The 25,145-nt window shown below is 43.9% G+C and overlaps 1 protein-coding gene across 5 annotated transcripts in view; it reads left to right on the top strand.

Annotated features, from left to right (window-relative positions):
* Positions 1 to 25,145, top strand: part of HDAC10 (histone deacetylase 10) — a 105,598-nt gene that overhangs the window by 8,266 nt on the left and 72,187 nt on the right. For all 5 annotated transcript variants that reach the window (XM_068276355.1, XM_068276360.1, XM_068276358.1 and 2 more), the window contains exons 3-7: positions 175 to 309; positions 3,198 to 3,294; positions 11,732 to 11,829; positions 21,057 to 21,161; positions 21,282 to 21,350. In XM_068276355.1, coding sequence (XP_068132456.1) covers positions 175 to 309; positions 3,198 to 3,294; positions 11,732 to 11,829; positions 21,057 to 21,161; positions 21,282 to 21,350 — 504 coding nt within the window. The remainder of the gene's footprint in view (positions 1 to 174; positions 310 to 3,197; positions 3,295 to 11,731; positions 11,830 to 21,056; positions 21,162 to 21,281; positions 21,351 to 25,145) is intronic.

The raw sequence follows: 25,145 nt of genomic DNA on the forward strand, positions 1-25,145 counted from the left end.
CTTTTAAATGCACAATTATCAAACAACTTTTGTTGTTGAAACAAGCCAAACAAGTTGTTTGCTTAAGTCAATCCAACAGTTGGATACATTTATTGTATTATTATTATTATTGATGATCCTTTGGAAAATGTAATGGGTATTTATTTTTTTTCTTTCCCTTCTTCATTCTTTTAGTTTAGAGTGTGAAATTGAGGTGCCAGATAGACTATCTGTCTCTTACAACACACTGAAGCATTATGGACTTGTAGAAAGATGTGTTCCTCTGCCCATCAGAGAGGCTACTGAGGAAGAGATCACCTTAGTTCACAGGTACATAGCTTTACGTTTTGTGCTCCGTATGAGACTTGTCTGTCTTGGAGAGTTTACTGATACAGTATTCAGCTTTTCTAACGTGTTTTCCTTTGGCTTTCTCATGACTGTTCATATTGCCTTTCTTTTCATTAAATGGTGAAACCTTTGCTTTGAGCAGCACAGATGTATTGTAACTGTTCAAATCAAACCTTACACATGTTGTGCTCCATGTCTGACTTCAGTGTATTTTTTTGTTTGCTTTTTTTTTCTTCTTATGTTTTATAAGTGATACTGGGGTCTGGGTTATAAACTGCCCCTCCCTGCCTTAAAGGACATCCGAGGTGAAAATAAACTGAGAAAAACAATTGTATCTAACCTCCTTCTAAAAAAGATTTTTTTAAAATATCCCACAGTTTATTTTATATTTAAATCTAGTTTTTAAGGTTTTGCTGTTTCATTTTCTCTACCCAATGAAAGCTTCATTGAAGTATGCCAGAGCTCAAATCTATGAATTACTGACCCTTTTTATCTCTTTCCTGCTCACAGCCATTTAATGACAGGAAAGTGTTTTATGGCTGTAATTACTTAGCAGTGAGGGTTATGCTATAGTCTGACCCAGTCCCGACCTGGACAGAAACTGTCACTTGCATACCTGATGTTTAACTCATTCAGGCAGATAAAGAATAAAAGGAACATAGCCTAGTTATCTGTGTGCTTGTACTGTGCATACACATGTCTATCTCATCATGTCACATGTCACCTCGGTTTACCTTTTAAGACCCACACACATGCTAAGAGATCGATGTCGCCCGATGGGGATCAGTATCCGATCCCTCAGACGACATCACTGGGGCCACATTGTACAGATGCGTATGCTGAAGGCTGATGAAGCAGTGCAGATGTAATGTCAATCGGTGGGTGGGGCAAGCAGAGCAAACAAAGCTATGGGCCGTCTCTTCTGTATGGCAGAAGTTGGATAGTCTCCCTAGGTGCAGTGATCAGAGGTGTTGTTAAGCTGGGCAGCTCTGTATCCACTGTAGTACAAAGATAAGAAAATAAAAAAAGTGCTCTCAGCTATTGTGTAAATATGGTGTAGGGCCCTATCCAGGATAGGTCTCACCTCCTTAAGCTGTGGCAGTGTTTGTCCCACTTGGTAGCTGGGGACCAGGCTCTCAGGCTGTAGCGGTGGAGCTGGACATGCTTCCCTCTGGCAGCAGCGATGACGTTATCCCCAGTGTGTATTCCAGGCTTGCAAGGAGGCCCTATTGGGGGCTGGGGATACCATCACCACTGCGGCCAGAGGCATGTCCACCGCTGCAGCCTGAGAGCTTGGTCCCCGGCTACCAAGTGGGACAAACGCTACCACAGGCTGTTATTCAAGCACAGCCACATCCTAAGGAGGTGAGACCTGTCCTGGATAGAGCCCTACACCGTATTTACACAATAGTTGAGAGTGCTTTTTTCTTATCTGTGGGCCATCTCTTGGCTAAGTTGATGCGCCTGGCAGAGTGCTGGCTGGTTGGTGGTTGGGAGCTGCTGTATTTTCAGCTGAGTCCGTTATCAGCCTCCTCAGCCAACTTTAATCTATTGTGTGTATGGCCTTTACTAAGCTGCTCTCATTGGTCAGCTCAGCTGGCACCATCTGAAGTCATAATATGGTTCAAAACCTCCTGTTTCTCTAGACATGTGATACAGAAGACAGAATTAGTTGGCACCAGTCTAGTGTCTACAGAGCGGCTTTTCCTGTAAGAGACCTAAAACTACAGCCAAACTTCACCTTAAAGTGTACCAGAGATGAAAAATTAAATAGATTTTATACATGCCTGGAGCTTCCTCCAGCCCTATCCGCTCCGATTGCTCCCATGCCGCCATCCTCCGCTGCCCGCAACTTCGGGAACCAGGTCCTGTCACTTACATCAGTCAGAGCCAGTCTAAAGTAAGAGACGTGCGCTGGTTCCGTATCTCTTCAGCAGACACTGGAGAGATACATAGAGAGCGCACTTCTCCTGCGTAGCTGGCTGCCACTGCCGTCAGTGAAGGGCTCCGGTTCCCGAAGCTGCGGGCAGCGGAGGATGGCGGCGTGGGAGCGATTGGCGTGGGTAGAGCTGGAGGAAGCCCCAGGTATGTATAAAATCTTTTTAATGTTTCAGCTCTGAGTCCCTTTAAGCGTGGTACACACTTTTATTATATTGGACAATCACTGACCAATTTAATCACCTTTTATGTAGTATAAGGGTCAACAGATCTTGAATTATATGTGCAGATTGTGTAGGTAAACCCTCATACTACATGGAGGTGGTAGGTAAAATTGGTCAGTGATTGATCAACCATATTTGACCTGTATACCAGGTGTTACTCTTACTCATATATGCAATCATATCAGAATCATTTATTTCGCCACAAATTTCGTACAAAAGGGTGGAGTTGTACCCGGAATTTGGTTTTGGCTCATACAGGTTCTGGAAGGAGGGGGTTGGATGGTGAGAGTAAGGGGGGACAAATGTTCGAAAGCCAAGAGCCGAGGCTGCCATACTATGGTGGCACCAGTCGCACTTGACAATCATCTGTTGGCATTGGGGGGATTGCGGGGGGACAGGTGGTTGATCTTTGTGGTGTTTTGCAACCACATGGCTGAAAATCATCTTTGGTGGTAGTTCAGCGGCCACAAGAAAGGGAACATCTGGGATGGCACAGTAGACGTGCAATGGGCAGTGACAGTTCCTCTCTCCCAAGTTAGCCAATTATAATTATTAACCTTTCATGAATAGGGTAATTAAATGAGGTATCTGTTCAGAGAGCTATGGATTTTACTTAGTTGCCTGCAGAACAATTTCTGTATTCCAGTTGTCTTGTAACGTTTAATATTGATATTTTTAAAGTGTCTGAAGATCCAAATGTAATTGCAGCTCTGAATACCTTGAGATTGTGAAGAGCACTCAGACCATGAGTACAGAAGAGTTGAAGAAGACATCAGACAACTTTAATGCTGCATTCTTTCACCCGGTATGTTTCATGAAACAGTAAGGCCGGATTTACACTTTTGCTATACGATTCTTCCGCGGCAGGAGAGCCCACCGCAGGTGAATTGCACCAAAGCCCCTTTCACATTATTCTGTGGCAGACAGGGTAATGTGTATAGGCCCGCTCAATGACGTACTCCATGCTGGACAGGAAGTACATCACTGGGATTCCTGTCGGTTTGCGCATGTGCACCGCACCGCGCTCCATTGTTCACACTTACTGCTTTGCCATAGACTTGCATTGCTGCATGATTTGTGTGGTAGGCTTTGTGACGGCATTGAGGTAACTGTGCTACTTCCGTCACACCGCATTGCATTAAGTGTGTAGGTCTCCATAGACTTACATTGACTTAGCGGCCTCTTGGGATAAAATACCTCCACTAGTGCCGACGCATGAATCTGCAGGCGAGAGGGACGAGGAAACGCCGCCTAACTTTTCAATGGCTTTACAGTCCAGATTGCACTGCTGTGACGCATGCTGCAGATTCCTACAGTATGCGGCAGAATCGTTATAGCCGTGCATGGCACGGCTAAGCGATTCGTGCTGCGTCTTTGCAGCCCAGTGGAAGCCGAGAGAAATTTGGAAACTGCTGCGGCTCCTAGTGGAAACCAGCCTATTTTATTTCAAATCTTTAGCTGTTATTTCTAAGACTGGATACAATTTATTGGGGAACGTAACATTTTTAGGGGTTTACTAAGATCTTGGCATGCCTGTTCGTCAGTTTACTGATGCTTGTCTTTTAAAGTGTTTGGAATCTATTATTAATTAAGAAGAAATAAAGATTATTTTTATTACTGATGTGGTGCTCCAACCTATCTCTCTGTATACATCTCTATACTATTCACTGGGAAAGCGTTTCATGGATGTCATCTGTCACTGAGATAGGATTGACTTTTCAACTGCTACACATGAAAGGCCAACATCCACACAACCATGCTACCTGTGGAATGAACCAGTCCTTGCTTTAAACATAGAAGCTGTAGCGGTGTGACGGAAGCAATACACATTACAATCTACTTTATAAAGGCTTATAAAGTAATGAAACAAACACAGGAGAATTTGGAATATCTTTTTACACCAAGCTGTATGCTGTTGCCATTGTTTCCAGCAAATTTCCAAAAGTTGTACCAACTGCAGACTAAAAATAATGACATTCAGCTAAATGACTTGTATATGATGCTTTGAACTAAAGTGAGTAACTTTTATCTGCAGTCACAAATAGAGTGATATTACTTTCCATGTCGCCAGGCTGAAATCTAACAAACTGATAGAAATCTTTCTCATTCTCCTAAAAAATCTTATGCACAAACGTTTTGTTCCTGTTTCCCTAATGCTGGGAATACACCAGAAGTTTTTTTTTTTTTTTTTTTGGGGCAGATAGGTCAATGGATAATTTTTTTTTATATAATCTTTATTTTTCCAATTAAAAAAAAAAATTATTTTCCATACAAAATTACAAAAACACAATATTCCATAGTCACCCATTGGATTACACTAAATATATAATTCTGCCACAGATAATAAAACAGAAGAAAGAAGAGAAGAAAAAAAAAAAAAAAAATCAGCTTATTTCATCATCTCACTTTTTATACCTGGGGGGCCAGGTTCACCCCGGTACATCTATTTCTCCCCTCTCAACTATAATCTAAGCATAATATCATCCTTTCTACATAGATCTGATTCCTTTGTTTGGATTTCTATCCAGTGTAAATCTACTACCACCAGGGCTCCCTCTCTTCTCCTCAGTTTACTAGGAGAGAGCTCCGGGGGTCTAATCTCCATTACCACTCAACCGTCCAATCAGTCATCACCATCATTCATCCCAACTCAAACATAAAGAAAGAGAAAAGAAGAAAAGAGAGAAGAAAGAAGGAAGAAAAAAAAAAAAAAAAAAAAAAAAAAGCCACCTCCCCAATCCTCTCCAGCGGGAAAACCCACCCAGGCCAAAGGGCCCATGACTCCATTTTCCATGTCAGCCAGACATCCAGGAGGAATTATTCAGCGAGGGCATGTACATAATAATCTGTATTTTTGAAGGCACTCCATTGAGCCCATGTCTTCCGGAACTTTTCCGACTGACCATGGATCATAAGAGAGAGGTCCTCCATTTTCATAATTTCCTCTACCTCCCGAATCCAGTCACCTATCTTGGGGGGGTCAACTGTCTTCCACCTCCTCATGATCAGTATCTTGACTGCATTCAGCAGGTGCCTCTGGAGCATGTTTTTATACCTCTTTATGCTCCACGAGTTAGCATGTAACAAGTAAAAAGCAGGATCATCAGGAGGGTCCTCTCCCACTATCTCTCTCATACAACTCTTTAGTCTTCCCCAAAAATCCCTCAATCCCTCACAATCCCAGAATATATGGAGAATTGTCCCCTCCGCCCTATTGCACCGCCAGCACATAGGTGAGACCCCCGGGAACATCTTATTTAATTTATCTGGTGTCATATACCACCTAGTAAGGAACTTATAATTAGATTCCTGTGTTTTAGACGCCATTGAAGATCTATGGGCAAACAGGAGAACCTTTCTCCACTGCTCATCTGTGAAGTTCCTATTTAGGTCCCTCTCCCACTTACTTCTAATGAAATTTGCTGGGTTTGTCTCATCGTTTAGAATTCTTGCGATAGAGCCTCTGGAGGGCCCCTGCGCTCTACAGAGCTTCTCGAAAGGGGTGAGAGCCCTCGAGAGATCTTTCCTCCTGCCTATCGAAAGTAAGTAATGCCTGAATTGAATCAGGCTCCATTCATCTATTTGGGAGATCTCTAGGTGCCTCTCAATTTGTTGTCGGGGAATCCACTCTCCTCCCTCCACCAGGTGCATCGCCCTCACCTCGCGTGCCCCTCTCCAGCGTGGGAACTCCCCCCCCCCCCCCCCCCCCCCATTGCATCTCCGGACAAACCCGGATTCCCCAACAAAGGAACAAGTGGGGAAGGCCAGGGAGAGACATTCCCACGTCCCCTATACTTACCAAATATGTCCAATGTAAATCCTACAAGTGCGGCGGCCTCATGCCTTACCCTTGGCTTATTCTCTATCCATGGTACATTACCTATAGGGCAATTCAGCAGCTCCTGTTCCATTTTCACCCACTGTTTATTCTCCCGATGCCGCGACCAGTCCACTATTCTAGTCAATACCGCTGCCGCGTGGTACAATCTAACGTTAGGGGCAGCTAGGCCGCCATTTTCTTTTTTCGCGTATAACAAAGAGGCTCTAACCCGGGGGTTCTTTTTTTTCCAGATAAATCTGGAGAACAATCTTTTAATCTGCTGAAAGAAATGTGGGGGGAGGGCAATCGGCACTGTCTGAAAAAGATACAATAACCTCGGCATTACCACCATCTTCAGAGCACTCACTCTTCCCAACCACGAAAGGGTGCCCGCCTCCCATCTATCCATGTCTCTGCCCAAACTCTCCAAGAGTGAGGGGAAATTTCTCTGATACGTTTCTTTAATAGAGGGTGTAAGCCAAATGCCCAGATATTTCAAACACCCCTGGGCCCACCTAAATGGAAAATTTTGGCCAATTGTTGCTATCGTGTCCTGAGTCAGGCCCACAGATAGTGCTTCACATTTACTATAATTGATCTTAAAATTAGAAATTTCCCCATATTTGGAAAATTCCTGCAGCAAATTTGGAACAGAGACATGGGGGGCCCTTAGAAAAAATAACAAGTCATCGGCATAAGCTGCCACCTTATGACCGGACTTGGGCATAATTATCCCCTGGATTCCCCCATTGTTCCTAATAGAGCACAGCAGGGGTTCCAGGGAGAGGGCAAATATAAGAGGGGAGAGGGGGCACCCCTGTCGGGTTCCATTTTTTATCGGGAAGGTCTCAGAGAATGCCCCATTTATCCTCACTCTCGCAACTGGTGCTGAGTACAAGGCCAAAATTCTATATTTCATTCTCCCACCAATCCCAATATGCTGCAGCGTCTGATCAATAAAATCCCAGCCCACCCTGTCAAATGCTTTTTCCGCGTCAGTGGACAATAACAGGGTGGGCTGGGACTGAGTCCTTGCCCATTCGATCAGGTTCAGTGCCCTGATGGTGTTATCCCTTGCCTCTCTTGCCGGCACGAAACCCACCTGATCTAAATGGATCACCTTAGAAATCAGTCCTGCCAGCCTACTGGCTATCATCTTAGCATATATTTTGATCTCAGCATTTAGTAGTGAGATTGGCCTATAACTACTGCACAACATTGTGTCCTTACCCTCCTTAGGGATAACCACAATGTCGGATCTCAATAAGTCCTGCGAGAAAGAATGACCCTCAAGGTCCGCAGCCCCCACTCCGTTAAAAAACCTCAACATCTGGGGAGCCAAGATGTCAATAAACTCTTTATAATACTCCACTCCAAGTCCATCAGGACCCGGTGCCTTATTAATCGGAGACTGTTGTATCGCATTTTTTAGCTCGTGGGGGGGGGGGGGGGGGCGGGGGGTGTGTGTGCATGTGCCGCTCCTCTCTCCCCCGGCCCCCCCCCCCCCCCGCCTCAGCGGGGTATATTTGTATTTGGGGTCCTTCCGCCCTTTCCCCTTTTTTTTTTTTTTTTTTTTTTTTTCTTCTTCTTCTTCTTTTCCTTTCTTCTCCCCTTCCTCCCCCCCTTCTTCCCCCTCTTTCCCCGTGTCCCCTTCCCCCATTCCTTCCTCTTTGTTCCCTTTCCCTGGGTGGTGCGGAGCCTTACCTCTGCGGTTCCGTGGTGGACCAGACCTACAAATTAAATGGCCTTGGTGGCCAATTACCATGTAACCTTACTAGTCCATGGGGATGAAACGAGACCCGTACGGGTCTGTAGGCTTGACTGGGTGTGGGTGGATGGAAGTGTGTGGGTTTTTTTTTTTCTTCTTCTATCTCTTCTCCTCTCTTTTTCTCTTTTTTTTCCCCCCTTTTTCCTTGCCTCCTCCCTCTCCTCGCCAGCGGGGGGACTGGGCCCGGGTATGGCTCAAAAGATGTATAAATTATGACAAGACTTAAGATGATGTCGCTAAATGTCAGGGGGTTGAATATACCTGAAAGGCGCTCTGCACTTTTTAGGTACCTTAAGAAACAACACATAGGAATTGCCTGTTTTCAGGAAACTCACTTCTCTTTGAAGGGTACCCCGGTGATGAGAGAGAGAGCCTACCCTCGCATCTATTGTAGCATCCCACAGCCCACCAAGGTTAGAGGTGCTGCCATCCTGGTCTCTAGGGCGATTCAAATGGAGCAGATACAGGAGTTGAGAGACGAGGATGGCAGGTATATCCTTATTAAGGGAATGTTTAATGGACGTAGATTGACAGTGGGCTCTTTATACTTCCCCAACGAAGGGCAAAATAGATACCTGGAACGGTTTATGGAAACGTTGGAGAACTTCGGGGAGGGGAGTGTTATATTGGGGGGGGGACTTGAACTTAACTCTGGACCCTGATGTAGATAACTCAACGGGCAGGTCTTTTTTGTCGAAGAGGGCGTTGGCTAGAGTAAGGGCAGTATTGCACCGCCAGCAGTTGGTGGACATCTGGCGGGTACAGCACCCTACGGATAGAGATTTCACTTTCTTTTCACCTATGCATAAGTCTCATACGAGGATTGACTATTTTCTTGTGTCTCACAACTTGCTCTCCGAAGTTCCTAGCTCGAGTATTGGGACTGCTGCAGTGTCTGATCACGCCCCAATCTTCCTGGACTTGTTTACAGAGGGACAGTCTAGGCCGCCATACAGATGGAGGCTTAATAAAGCCCTATTGAATGATGGGGAGGTGGCCTCTGTTGTTGGCACGGAGCTTAAAAATTATTTTGTTGAAAATGAGGTAGAAGGGACCAGGATATGTACTCTCTGGGAGGCGCATAAATGCGTCATAAGGGGAGTATTTATAAGAGAGGGGGCCAGACGTAAAAAAGAGCGATCTAAGGCACTGGGAGAGGTATGGAATAGAGTGCAGGAATTAGACAAAAAACACAGACGTAAGCCCTCCCTGACCCTATACGAGGAACTGAAAGGCGAAAGAGAGAAGTTGAAAATACTCTTGTTCCAAAAATCAAAAGAATTAGCGGCTAAATGTAGAAGGATATTTTATGAATATGGGAACAAGAGTGGGAAACTGCTGGCAAAGGCCCTCAAGCAGCAGCAGAGGGAACTATATATACCCCAGATTCTGGGAAAAGGTCACGAGAGACACCTGCGAAGTGAGTCCATCGCGCGGGTTTTTAGAGATTTTTATAAAAACCTCTACAATATAGAAAAGTCGGAAACCCGCTCTAGAGAGCAAAGAATAGAGAAAATAAAGGAGTACTTACGAAACTCCAAGATGCACTCGATACCTGAAGAAGATATAGAGAGGTTAGAATTGCCCTTCTCAACCGAAGAGTCAATGGATAATTTCTGACAGGTCCGATCTGTTTTTGATCGTTTTTTCTGATCGATTTTCTCATAGAAGTGAGTGGAAATCGATCAGAAAAACAATCTGAAAATCATTCGGAGAATCTATTGACCAGTAATTCTGCCGAAAAAACTCATTGTGTAGTCCTAGCATAAGATTTGTTTCTCCATGCCAAAGTGTGTCTCTTAATAGTTATCTTTAGCCTGACACACACATCCATTTTTTATTGGTCAATTTTACTATGTAGTATAAGTGCCAACAGATTTTGAAAGACGTGAGCTGATGATGTAGGTAAACTCTCATTCTTCATGGAGGTTGTAAGATTAGACAATCAAAATTGGATGTGTATGAACCCTTTGGGGTTGATTAGTAAAGCATTACCACAGCTGACTTTACACTTAGCAAAATGTCAATTCATAAAAGCTGTTACGGCATGAAAAGCTGAAATTCCAAAGCAGTGAGGTAAATTACCACCTTGTGTGGTGAATACCTCAACACATGTCAGTAAATGTCAATCATTGTCAATTCATAAAGATTAGAGAAGGTGGTATTCTTTGTGCCATTACCCTCTGCTTTGAAAAGGTGATAAGAGAGCGATAACAGCAAAGTTAATGGGGATATATTTCCCAGGCAGCAGCGGAGAGTGCAGAACCTCTTGGGTACCCCCTTTTCAGATATATTTTATATCAGAAAGCCTGCATGTGTAAATTTTCTTGAAGTTCTTCCAAGCTGTGGTAATTAAATAGATTGTTTAGAAAGACTAATAGATTCAGAGCAGATTCAGGGCAAACAGAGGCAGTATAACAAAAAATGCACATCTAAAGGGAAGTTGGGAATGCCACTTTTATTGTAATGCTGCCTCTAAATGGAGAAATGTAACAACTCGGGCAGCTTCTCATGTTAACGCCAGCTTAGTTCGGTAAATTTCTGCATTTCTATCGCAGCTGTGCGATAGAAATGCCCTGAATCATTCCCCCCCCCCCCCCCCCCCAAAAAAAAAGTGAATACAACCCATGGTGGGATAGATTACCTTCTTCTGATGCCTGTCAACGGGCAACTAAGTATTCCACTGGACCCTTTGTGTAATATTTCAGAAGTTGCACCAAGCGATTCAGAACTGCGCACGCGCAAGTTCCAATTTGTGCATGAACAAAAGTCTTTCACTGCACATGTGGGGTTTGCAATTCACATATGCACATTTCCAAATCTCTGGGACTGCTCAGAGGAACTTTTGGGAGGGTGGGAAGAGAAGAGGACTGAGCACAGAGCACAGGGGTGACCTTGAAGACAAGCAGCATCAGGAGGCTAAAGAGAAGGTAATGTAGCCCACCATGGGCTTCAGTATTTTTTTTCCCCAGTTCAGGGGTACTTTAAATATTGGTGAAACACGTTTTGTTGTACAATTCATACATCTATAAACCTTTTGAAACCTCAGTGAATATAACTTACAACTTATATCAGTAGTTTATAATTGTGCGTGGCTACTTTTTTATATAAATATAATTACCAGTATATAATGTTTTATAATATAAAATAGGAATTGTGACTTTTATTCTACATGTACCTAAAAACTAAAGCTCAGTAAACATTTCAGGGCCACACTGGGTGTCTTTTTTATTTTATTTATTTTCCAATGTAGGCAAACAAGTTTGTGTGGAATAAGACACCATTCCTATTTATATTGGTGTGCAGCCTTTCTGTAGGAAGGAATCGCACTTGCCCTATTTGCCTGCATTTTCTTTTCTTTTTTTTTTACAATAAGAAAGCTCATTAGAATAGACAGCAGATTGTTTTGGCTGATTGCATGTCGAGTACATTGTTCCCCCACTCACCCAACCACTTGTGCGCCTATGCCTTGGCACCCTTCTTCCGCATAGCAGCAGAACATGAGGGATCGGGTTCCGATTCCCCGCTAGACGACATGCCTCATACATGTGTACAAGGCTTTAATGTTCACGGTTTTGTTTTCAATTTTTGTTACTTTGCAATCAATCCATTGTACTCATGTGGTACAAACCTTGACTTTCCTTTTTTCTACAGAATTCATACCGCTGTGCTAAACTGGCCCTTGGTGGCACTCTTCAGCTTGTTGATGCTGTAATGTCCGGGCAAGTGCGTAATGGGCTGGCTCTTGTAAGGTAGCAATCGTTTCAAATCTTTAAGTTAATTGAAATCTGTTCTAAACTGTACTGTGACTCAGCCATCCCTGCCATGTTCTACAAACCTGATTAACATTGTTCATAGTTCAGTGTAATTTTATCTTGCTGGTCAGAATTGCAGATCTGTATCTTGACATCCAGGCCTGCCTTTTATAAGTAGAAATAACCTTACCTGCAGAGCTGATCTAAGTGAAGTCTGATAACTGGTCTATTAAATGGCTATGCATTAATGTACTGATACAGTCCCAGATGTTTTATGCCTAGTACACACCATACAATTTTCTGTAATGAACGACTAGTCCGTGAGACCCTCCCGCTGGGAGGGTGTTCTGCTGATAGTAGTTTGTGTGTACAGTCTGTCGGCAGACTGATAAGGCTGTTTCTGAATGATCCGCTGAGTGGAACGCCCACCCAGCGGGAGGGTCTGACGGACCCGTTGTTCCTTATAGTAGTGTGTGTGTACGCACCTTAACAGAAAATTGTATGGTGTGTACTAGGCATTACACTAGAGGGGTGCAGGAAAGTGAGGCTATGTTGACTTCACATACTCTGACTCCGTGGTGAGAAATTTATTTTACCTGAAAGAAGCCTAAGTCGTGCAAACAAGATATATTTGTTACAATAATACACACGGGAGTGTTGCGCCTGAACAAATTGCTTTGGGATATGGACCTCACTCAGCCCAGTGAGAGAAAATTGTAAACGCAATAACCTTCCCAATCAGTGTTCAGATAAATAGTGTTGGTAATAGATGCAAATTTATTTGTACAATAGGCAAACAACATCTAAAATAAATTGTGATACTAATGCAATTGGATGCGCATGCTACTAAAAATAAAAACAGACATAGAGCCATACACTCCTCAATCTCCTCCACCGTCTTACTGCTGTGGAAAAGTCTAAAGTGCATATGCGGGGAAAAAAAAGATTAAAAAAAGTAAACAAAATATATAAATTAGTGGGTTCTATCCGCACCTCATAAATAAATACAGATTAACAAAATTGCTGGCACTCATGCTCTTAAACTTGCCAACCTGGAGAATAGCTCAAGGTGCCCTAACTTATGATTTTTGGGCTTCCCTGAAAAGTGTGAGGGTGCTCTGCTTGAAGTGTTTTTAGGACTGGCTTAAGGATTCTATTGTGGATATGTAAGGCTTGACAGGTTATGTCCACAATCAGTCTCTATGCCCCAATCTAGTGTCGTGACTTTGAGCCCGACCCACGGTCTTCACCTGTAGACAAGCTGTTAAGCTTGGTGGTATATCCTCCACAGTCAGCATATAGTGTATATCCTGACGTGAAGGAGGTACACACGCTAGCACAAGGAACCAGGATATCCCCAGTTTAATGGAGGAGAGGACTGAGTTCAACAGGAGATGTGGCGCACAGAGCAAGCGTAGATCCGAACAGCCACAAACAATCCTTCCACTATAGTGGCTCAGCGCAAGGTAGCGCTGAGCGCATAAACCAGAACTCAGAAGATCAGGACAGGTAACAGAATGAACGCTTGCTTAACTAGTCACTGTTTAAGTGACAGCAAGCATCCATAACAAGACAGATTGGAATGAGGCAGCCAATACGATTGCAGCGGTGGCGTGCCTCACAAGGACAGGACAGAATAGTCGGGAAATGGTCAAAGACAGACGTAATACAAATATACAATAGGTATGATTTCCTAGCGTATTACGATTACAGCTATCAATGATCTACAAACGACTGACATGTATATATCGGCGATAAACCGATATATGACATAAGCAAGGAACACTGACTAAGAACTGGAGCAGGACTAGGAACAAGACTGAACTAGCTAAGCACGGGTGATCACGATACGCGCAACCTACCAAAACGTGCTGAAAACTAACTGACTGAACACAGGATATAAACAATTTGAGTACGTATATATCAGCGACACTGATGTATTAACGTAACACGAATACAAAGAAAATAACAAACGTGCTAGTATGCGTATATATTGGCGATGAACCGATATATAACGCAAGACAAGCAAAGTAACAACTTCTGATAACAAGGAGCAGAACTAGGAGGGCTCGCTGACCCCTTCGCAGGAGTCAGCGCAGTCCACACAGACTAGGAACGAGGTGGGGGCTGGACAGAGTAACAGACTATGATAGCCCATGGAACACTGCAGGAAGCAGTCCTTTATACTGAGGTCATCCAATGGGAGCAGACATGCAGATTCCCACACAGGTGAATGGTAGTCAATCACAGGCTGACAGCAGGAAAGGGCAGACAATGATATGCAGCCTGCAAGAAAGGGATTTCAGCTCCATTGCAACAGACAATGTTTGTTTTCACAAAAGCATATTAATCTGTCATTAACTTCAGAGCGACTGCAGATGGAATCAACGCTCAGTATAAGTGCACGCAAAACTATGCAAGCAAATGCACGCAAAGAAATCAAAACTGCTTGTCTTCAGTAAAACTGCAGCCAGCAGTACATGCTACAGAAGTGATCATAACACAAGCCCTCCGCGTAACCAGGACACTTTCTTTGTCGCCTGACGGTTACCCCCAGGTCTTAACATGCGAGGCATACAGACTGAAGTAGAGTGAACAATAACCCCCCGGAGCCCCACTGAGGCAAGTATCGACAGAGTTCAAGACTTCACAAGTGTCAAACTGTAATAGTACCTTGAGGTTGAGGCCCGCAATGGTGAAAAGCAGTCAGCAGATCCAGTGACAGGCAATGGTTGGTCCAGGCAGCAAGCGAAAGTGTACAGGTAACAAGCAAGTTCAGTCCAGGCAGCAGGCAAGAGTATCCAGGTAACAAGCAAAGGTCTGTTCAGACAGCAGACAAGAATGGTCAAAAACAAGCCAAGGATCAAATTCCAGTCAAACAATATTGGTAAGTGCGCACCCAGCAACTAACCACCGCTATGCTATCACGGGCGATGACTGGGAGCACTCAGCACGCTTAAATACAACTCTCATCCAATCAGTGGCCAGCCACACTCCGCGCATTCAATCAGACAACAGTACCCTGCCTAAGTATCAGCTGACTCAGCGCTGTCAGCTGACCGCAGTCAGCTGACTACTGTTTACCTTTGCTGAGGGCGTAATGAGAACGCGCCCTCCGCCTATCGGGAAGTGCGGCCTGTGTCCCAGCAGGGAACAAGCACCGAGACCCGGAAGTAGAGGTCTCAGCCCGGCTCTCGCCGCAACTTTCAGCATAAACAGTTAAGTTCCTTATCGGATATTATGCTTTTTCACACCTTCTCCATTGGACGTGCACCTAGGGTCCCTGGAGGCCCACTGAAACCTAGCACACCACCATGGTCATTGATGGCCAAGTTCCTAAATTACGGAGACAAGGTGGAGATATATGGCCAAGTTCCTAAATTACAGAGACAAGGGGCCATATATAATTCATTTTTTCACCTGAGTTTTCTCCTAGGAGATTTTTTTTTTTTTCAAAGTCTTTTTAAAATAGATTTTCAGCATTTTGTAATCGAAAAAGTACAAAAATTAGGTGAAAAAGTACTATCAAATTTATTTTAAGTATTTTCTTGCTTGCTGGAGGCTTAAAAGGCATATTATTGACAAGTTTAAAAATATCACCTAGGAGAAAACTCAGGAGAAAAAGTTAATTGCATATGGCCCAAGGTGTAGATATTGTGCTTTGCACCCATCATGGTGGGGAAGCTCACTTCTGCAATTATCCCTCTGAAGCTATTTCCTGGATGGAATTGCAGGGCCTGAGAGCCCCCAGCTATATTAATTGCCAAATCTTTTGCAGGGCAGATTACTGACATTTAGAACGGATGTTAATGGTAACTATGTAATTGTTGAATTCAAATTAGAAAGAAGACCCTTTGTCATAGCGTCTGTATATGTTCCTCCCCCCCCCCCCCCCCCCTTTAATGTTCAGGTTCTCAAATCTCTTGCAAAAAAGTTACATCCCTTGATAAAGGGCCCCCCTTCTCTTAGCAGAACATTGTAATGCGTTTATGGATCCTCTTATGCTAGGTACACGCCATACAATTTTGTGTTAGATGGTTCGATAGATAATTTCTGACATGTCAGATCTTCTTTTCGATGGTTTTTCTGATCAATTTCACATAGAAGTGAATGGAAATAGATAAGAAAATCGAATCGGAAATCGATCAAATGGAAAGTCGACTGAAAAAACGCATCGTGTGTACCCTGCATTAGATTGCTAGAGTAAATGTATAGAGATGGCCTATGTGATATTTGGAGATGGAAGCATCCAGAAGGCAGGGAGTACGCATGCTTCTTGGATACATATAAAACGTTGTCTAGGATAGATGTGTGTTTGGGTTCAGCTGATCTTCTGTCTTCAGTTGATAGTATAAAATGTCTACCTCATGGGGCCTCACTCACGTGCTCATGTATTTGCACCACATCTAAAATTGCACAGGCCTTTTGTAAATGTTATATCGATGTTTATTTGGCCAAGAGCGATTGTGAGGTGGTGGATATCTATTCTGTTTTCCACAAACTCTTGGGCCTATCTATTAATTAATCTAAAGGTTGCCCATACATGGTACAATTTTTTTTTTTTTTTTTTTTTTATTTAGTTTGATTATTTTCCCAACATGTCTGATCAAATTTGTATCCAGAAAATAGGATAATCGTTCATTTTTCTTGATAAAAAAAAATAAAAATATATATATATATATATATATATATATATATATATTTTTTTTTTTTTTTACTTTCATTTGATTCAATCGTTTTGGTTGATTAAACGGGAAAATTGAATGTTTTTATTGTACCGTGTATGGGCATCATTAGTTTTTCCCTTTTTCGGTTAAATGATTTTGACCATCGCCTCATCACTGCAGGTGGTAGACAAATTCAAATATCTATCTGGGAAAGTAGATCCAACGGAGCTTTACAAATTTTATTGGGACCAACCTCCAACCAATCCTGAAAAACTTGGAGCAGAAACTAAAGAGATGGGGGAATCTCTTACCCTAAATTTCTATGGTAGGGTCTGTGTAACTAAAATGATTGTAGCTCCTAAATTACTTTATACGTTGCAGATGACGTCTGTGGATTCTGCATTTGACCTACAGACGCATAGACTCACTGATTGCATTGAAATTCGCAATTACGCATCATAATTGTAATGTGAAATTTCAGAGAAAAACTTACCGTATTTTTTGGACTGTAAGACACACTTTTTCTTCCCCAAAAGTGTGTGTGTGTGTGTGGGGGGGGGGGGTGTCAGTGTGTCTTATTGTCCGAATACTACATGTTGGGACCTGCGCCTCCTTCCCCGTGTCCTGCCTGTCCTAGTGTAGCCTTAGGATGTTCTGTCTTAAAGGGAACCTAAACTGAGGAGGATATGGATTTTTCCTTTTAAAATAATACCAGTTGCCTGACTCTCCTACTAATCCTGTGTCTCTAATACTTTCAGCCACAGCCCCTCAACAAGCATGCAAGTCAGGTGCTCTGACTGAATTCAGACTAGATTAGCTGCATGCATGTTTGAAGTGTGTGATTCAGCCACTGCTGCAGCCAAAGAGATCAGCAGGACAGCCAGGCAAATGGTATTGTTTAAAAGGAAACATCCATATTCCTCTCAGTTTAGGTTCCCTTTAAATACATATGTTTGTCTGCAATGTCCCCAGGTACTACTGCAGCCGAAAGTCCGCATAACATACCGCACATGCAGCTATCCTCAGGCTGTCCTAAGGCTGTCCCCAGCTTTTATCACCGCGCTGTCCCCTTGTCTTAAATTTGAATGTCCGTGATGTCCCCGGGTATTACCGTTGCTTTCTTAATCAGGAAGTGTCCCGCTCAGCTTTGCCGATAAATGGGCCAATCAGCGGGGGGCGCTGGCTCCAACCGCCAATCATGCTGCCCACTGCTCATAGCTCCTCTTTTAAGGAAGCGATGGTCTCGAGGGCGGGACAACCTCTCCTTCATTTGGACCAATCACTGTGCACTCTACAGTGATTGGTCCCAATGACAGAGAGGTTGTCCCACCCTCGAGACCATCTCATCCTACTAACAGAGGAGCTAGGAGCAGTGGGCGGCGTGATTGGCGGTTGGGGCCAGCGGCCCCCGCCTGATTGGTCCATTTATCGGCAAAGCTGAGTGGGACACTTCCTGATTAAGAAAGCAGCGGTAATACCCGGGGACATCACAGACTTTCAAATGCGTATAAGACAAGGGGACATCGCTGTGATAAAAGCGGGGTACAGCCTGAGGAGAACTGCAGCTGCATGTACGGTATGTTGTGCAGACGTCCTTTTAAAGACAGCTACGGTAGTACCTGGGGACATTGAGGACAAACAAATTTATATAAGACAGGACAACCTGAGGGTAGCTGCAGCTGCATGAATGTATTTAATACACTGGGGACATGCAGACACTAGGACAGGCAGGACACGGGGGACACCAGACACTGATACACAGGGGGATATGCAGACACTGGAACACGGAGAACGGGGATAGCAGACTCTGGGATAACAGGCCTAGAAGACACTGGACATGGAGGAAACAGGACATGGGGTCAGAGGAAGGGGGACAGATGACATGGGGTCAGAGGAAGGGGGACAGATGACATGGGGTCAGAGGAAGGGGGACAGATGACATGGGGTCAGAGGAAGGGGGAAAGAGGACCCAGGAAGACACAGGACACAAAGGCAGCAGAGGGACAGAGGAGAACACAGGGACACGAGGAACAAGGAAGGCACAAGAGGAACATAATAATTGTGGGGGGAAAGTCTATAAGACGCCCCTGCAGCATGGACGCACCAAGCTTAGTATATTAATTTTTCCCTTGGTTTTTGTCCTTTAAACCAAGGTGCGTCTTATGGTCCGGAGCATCTTATAGTCCGAACAATACAGTAATTAACTTTGTATGTAATTGTAATATTTCATAAGTTCACTTAATTTTTGCGTAATTTTGTGCCGACTTTAGCGGTTAATAGCAAAGTCCCCATACACGCTATTACTACCAAAGATGCTACATACAGTATGTTAAGGAGAATAGTGGCTACAAGTCAAAAAATATTTTCAAAAAGACCTTGTAGTTTTTGAGAAAATTGATGTTAAAAATGCAAATAAAAATTTAAAAATGATTTTCTCAAACTGCAAGGTTTTTTTGGGAAAAATCACAGCAGTCAAGATGACCTTACTCTCACGGCTTACTTACTTTTTCAGAGTATTCCGTATAGCCATAATACCATCTGACATACACTCTCTTCAGCAGATGATACTTACTTTTATTTGGGCCGATAAAAAAAAAAGTGCATCAACAAAAGCAATAAGATGTGGCATAAAACTGACAGGACATTTGTTACCCAATTAAATACCATAAGGCTTCTCAGTTAGCCCATTTGTCACTCGTATATGGAGGGGGGGGAGCTGATCCATCTTGGGTTTCTATCGAAATCGACCCCCTATTACTGCCCACACCCTTTGAGTCTAGACTAGGAAGTCACACTTTAAAGAGAACCTGTAACAAAAAAAAGGTTCCCCTGGGGGTACTCACCTCAGTAGGGAAAGGCCTCAGGGTCACAATGAATCTTCCCTCTCTGCTGTAGCTGCAGGCAATCCAGCGCTGGCTCCCCCAAAGTCTCCGGCAATCCAGGCTCGACAAGCCGGGCAAGCTACATTTATTTGCCTTCCCTGGCTCCAGCGAGGGCGCTGTTGCGGCTCTCAGCACGGAGATAGGCGGAAATAGCTGATCTCTGTTGGGTCCGCTCTACTACGCAGGCGCAGTAGACTTGCGCCTGTGCAGTAGAGCAGCCTGACAGTGATCGGCTATTTACACCTATCTTCGAGCTGAGAGCCGATACTGCGCCTGTGCTGGAGCTGGGAAGGTAAATATTTACATCCCCGCCGTTCGGAGGGCTAGAGCGAGACCGTCACAGGACACAGGAAGACGGAGGAAGCCACAATAGGAACCGGAGTCCCCCTACCGAGGTGAGTACCCCCAAGGGGAACTGTTTGTCGTTACAGGTTTTCTTTAAAAATGCTTTAGAATTTGTCATATCTCCTCCTCACTGAGGGTTATATCGGCAGCTAGAAAGGAGGCCACGCAGTGTTTAGGGACCTTGGATTTTATGTAGGTATGCATAACTTTTAAAAATGTACTGGCCCTCCTACTATATGGAGGAGGTAAAATTGGCCAATCAAAATTGGATGTGTGTACATACCCAAGTCTGTGGGTTCCCCTGATCGATCTTTAAAGGGACTCTGAGGAGTGCCCGAATTTAAAAGAATACACTTACCTGGGGCTTCTTCCAGCTTACCGTAGGCGGCGAGGTCCCGCGGCGTCCTCCTGGCTCATCTCCTTCAGCCTCCGCCGCCCCCCCCGTTATCGGCGTCGGCCGGCTCTTCCTAGTTAATGACGCGATGTGTCATCACGACGCCGCTTCGCGTCATCACTGTGGCCGGCGTGACAGGTCTGCGCATGCGCTGGTTTTCCGCACATGCGCAGACCTGTTACGCAGGTCGCCACGATGACGCAAAGCGCCCGCCGTGATGACGCATTGCGTCATTAACCAGGAAAAGCCGGCCGACACCAGGCCCAGGTGTGTCGCCGGGTGACGCCGATAACGGGGGGGCCGGCGGAGGCTGAAGGAGACAAGCCAGGAGGACGCCGCGGGACCTCGCCGCCTACGGTGAGCTGGAAGAAGCCCCAGGTAAGTGTATTCTTTTAAATTCGGGCACTCCTCTGATTCCCTTTAATTACCTCCTACAGTTTCTGTAACGCAGGCTTTCTCAACCAGGGATCCTTGAGTACTCTGCCAGGGTTCTTTGGCATTTTGCTCCATCATGGGGGGGGGGGGGGGGGGGAAGTATAATAAAGCACACTATAATAGGTGGTACTGTAACAAGAAGCACTAAATTAGGGTCTCAGGAGACAGTATAATGAGTGGCAGTGTAATAGGGCGTAGTGAAATAAAAAGCAACACATACTTTTAAAGACCATGCCTCCTGCAAAATAAATGCAGGGGTTCGTCTAGATCAAAAAATAGTTTGCATGGGGTTTCTTGAGATCCAAAAGTTATTTGCAAGGTTCCTCCAGTGTAGAAAGGTTGAGAAAGGCTGCTGTAATGTATTACACTGTATTTTGCTCTCAGTTTTTTGTGTCCTTTTTGTATTTCAGATCCTGTCCTAAGAACACCTCCTATGTGGAATCTGTATTTTGTTTGTTACTTTGACAGTTTTTTTTTTTGTTTTTTTTCTTTTTTTTTTAGACCACCTGGACATCACAGTCAGCCAAAGGAAAGCAATGGGTTTTGTGTGTTCAATAATGTTGCAATAGCTGCAAAATATGCCAAAAAGAAATATAATCTTCAAAGGTAATTTATTGTATTAGCGCTTTGTGTTTATTTGAGATACACACATATATATATATATATATATATATATATATATATATATATATATATTTTTTTTTTTATTTGTTTTTTATTTTACAGAATATTAATTGTTGACTGGGACATTCACCATGGACAAGGAATTCAGTACATATTTGAAGATGATCCAAGGTACTTTCTAAGCACTGCAATATAGACCTTTTTTCAGTCCTTGCATTGGCAAAGTTCCTCTTTTATTGTGACTGGCTTAAATTAGTAGGTTGTAATGACATGTAAATGTTTGCAGTTGATGGCACAGATGTATAAATACAGGTAGTCCCCGACTTACGAACAACCCGCTGATATGAACAGCATGGATTCTATGTTTCCATGGGAACAAGTCAGATTTTTTTTTTTTTTGTTTTCAAATTGGACTTGTAGTTTTTGAGTAAATTGATTTTAAAAAATTCAAAGAAAAAATGGCTTTTAAACTTGTATAAACGGGTACAAAGGGCAGAGGTGACACAGAGGGGACACTGGAGGCACAGGGGAGGTACAAGGGACAGAGATGGCACAATGTTCGGACTTAAGAACAGATTCAGGTTAAGAACGAACCTACAGTCCCTATCTCGTTCATTAACCGGGGACTACCTGTATGCACATAACAAAAAGTATACAGATTATCAGTGACACAGTTATGTGACAGAAGGATAATGCAGATTACCCTTCTTCATTTAGTGGACTCCTTAGGAGATTCATAGGCCAGCTGGCAAGGAAATGTACAACACATTAGAACAGGCTTTGCTGTGTAATAGCTTAAAAAGTGGGTTGAAAAACAAAAGTAAATGGGGTCTGTAAGCTTGATATGAAACAGCATACATCTTCCCAAGTAGAAAATAATGCTAGGTACACACTATGAGATTTTCTGGCAGATTTACTGTCAGATCAATTATTTCCAACATGTCCGATCTGATTTCCGATCAATTCCCGATCTTTTTCTGATCAATTTCCAATGGGAGTAAACAGAAAACAGTCGGAAATCGATCGGAAAATGATCAGAAATCAGATCGGACATGTTTGATCTAATCGATCTGACAGTAAATCTGCCAGAAAATCTCCTAGTGTGTACCTAGCATAATGCTGGAAATTATCTAACGAATCATCTTATCAGCTTAAAAACGAACAGTGTATTCCCAGCATTAGACCATGCCAGGTCAGTAGCTGGATAAATGTCCTAGCTAGGTTAATCCCTCCTGAATAGATATATTTGGTTTACATAGAGAACTAGAGGAATAGCACATGCCAAATGGCTTGTAGAATGGGGTATTACATAAAAGGCTTGTGAGACATCCTGACTATGGGCATGGGAGGAGGGGAACAGAGTGGATAAGAGGAGGAGTTTTATGCTAGATCTCAGAATGTTTGGTATCATATCTGGGGGATCATTGCAGATGTGTGGAGAGGCCATTTTATTTTAGTAGAATGAACTGGATTCTCAGGCTGATACTATTGGAGAGGATCAGATGGAACATGTAGAGTAACTGTAAGCAGCAGGATAGAATGTAGAGGTGCTCATCTCTTTCCTAGCAGATAGGTACAATTATACCTGCATGCATGTTTCCACTGAATAGAAACTGACCAAGTCAAATCCATGATCTGCTTTTTCCCTGCCTGGCAGCTGGTCAGTTAATCATCAGCTTAAGTTTTTAGTTGAGTAAAATAAGACCCCTCTCTGGGTCTGTGGATATTTACATGTTAGAAGTTAATGAACAAAAGTTACAGTAAGGTCTTATTTCCACTGGGAGCCACGGCCGTTTCTAATTTGTCCCTGGCTCCCCTTTTTGCTTCGTAGATGCAGCCCAAATTGCTTGCCTGAAATGTATAGCAAGTATGCTTTAATGCAACTATTAATGCATGCTTTATGCAGTAACCCACTGTATGCATCGTGTTGTGCCAGTGGATTCTGTCGTACCACATTTCTAACACGCCGTTGTGCACGTACCATTGCAATGCATGAGCAATTTCCATTATATTGTCCGAAACAACACATCATTGTGATCATAGCCTGCATAGGCCAGCACTTCACAAAATAACTCAGTGCTCCTTGCAAAGTGGACTTTTCCCAGAAGAACTAAAGAAAGCAAACCTAAAACCCCTCTTGAAGAAACCATCACCGGATCCTGATTCTGTGACCAACTGCAGAACTGTGGCGAACTTGCCATTCCTATCAAAAGTTATCGAGAAAGCGGTCACCAACCAGCTAGAAGCCAGGCTTACAGATAACATTTTTGATACTTTTCAGTCAGGATTCAGGCAAAGGCACAGCACTGAAACGGCATTAGTCCGAGTAATGAATGATCTACTTACTGCAAGGGACAAGGGTGATTGCTAAGTTCTGATTCTTCTTGACTTGTCTGCAGCATTTGATATTGTGGATCATGAAATACTAATCCAGCGACTGAAGAATTACTGTGGCCTAAGGGGTGCTGTTCTTAACTGGTTTCAGACCTTCCTATCTGGCAGGACGCAGCAAGTATGTCTGGGCACACACTACTCTGATCCAGTGCCATTTGCCTATGGAGTTTCACAAGGTTTTGTGCTATCACCTGGGCAAAATAATCCAGAACTATGGCCTAGGATACCATTGTTATGCAGATGACACACAACTGTATCAACTTTATCTGTCCTTCAAGCCTGGCACCCAAGACCCATCAGCATCCATAAATGCATGTCTAGTGAATTTACAAAATTGGATGAACACCAGCTGGTTGAGGCTGAACTTTGACAAAACAGAGGTGTTAGTGGTAGGTGGTCCACACGTGATGCATAAAGTTAAAAACGCACACCACCTGAAACTAGCAATTCGGGGAGATATCGTACAGTATAAAGACTCTGTGCGAAACCTTGGGGTGATCCTGGATGGAAATCTAAAACTCAGATAGCAGATATCAGCTGTCGTCAATCTTCCTTCTTCCATCTAAGAAATATAGCGAGAATCAAACACCTTATCCCAGCTGAAGACCTACCTGCCCTGGTTAATGCATTTGCATCCTCCCGCCTAGACTACTGCAATGCCCTGTTCATCGGATCTACAGATAAGGTTCTGCGCCCTTTACTAGTACAGAATGCTGCAGCCAGACTCCTAGCCAATGCCCCTAGCAGTTCACACATATCCCCAGTACTGCAAACTCTTCACTGGTTGCCAGTAAATTGGAGAAACCATTTTAAGATCTGCCTGTTGACATTCAAGGCTCTAAACCACATGGGACCCAAATACATAGCGGATCTATTGGAACTTTATGCCCCTCCACGCACCCTCCGCTCTGCCCACAAGATTAATCTGGTTATTCCAAGGATACACTTAGGCTACTTGCACACCAAGACGTTGCGTTAGGTGCTACGTTAAGGTCGCATAACGTGCACCTAACGCAAGGCCTGGTGCTCTTCGATGTGGACGTCAGAGTGAGCCGCGTTGTGCAGCTCACTCTGGCATCCGTGATGCGTACTCTTGGACGCATGCGGCATCACGTGGTCCCGCCGGCCAATCGCCGCACAGCGGCCGCACCAGGAAGTAAACACTGCACGTCACAACGTGCAGTGAATATTAATTAGCCATGTGCCTGGCTGCTCTCCGCTCCTTCCCAACATGACTGAGCATGTGCAAACAGTCTAACGCGGCTTAAGCCGCTGTAACGCCGTAGCATGCTGCACTTTCGGAAGAACGTGCAGCGTTACATGTAACGCAACGTGGGCAGTGTGAACAGCCCACTTGTGTTACATTGCTGTACGTTGGAGGAGCGTTACAGGCTGCACTAACGTGCGCCTGTAACGTCCCTGTGTGTAAGCAGCCTTAACATTTGGTGCTCGGGCCGTTTCCTATGCAGCCGCTACTCTATGGAACTCACTTCCTCAATCAGTACAAGAGTCTCCTTTTCTGGACAGCTTTAAAAAAAGTCTAAAAACTCACCTCTTTTCCCAAGCCTTTGA

The sequence above is a fragment of the Hyperolius riggenbachi genome, chromosome 3 (assembly GCF_040937935.1).
Source record: "Hyperolius riggenbachi isolate aHypRig1 chromosome 3, aHypRig1.pri, whole genome shotgun sequence".
Lineage (NCBI taxonomy): Eukaryota > Metazoa > Chordata > Amphibia > Anura > Hyperoliidae > Hyperolius > Hyperolius riggenbachi.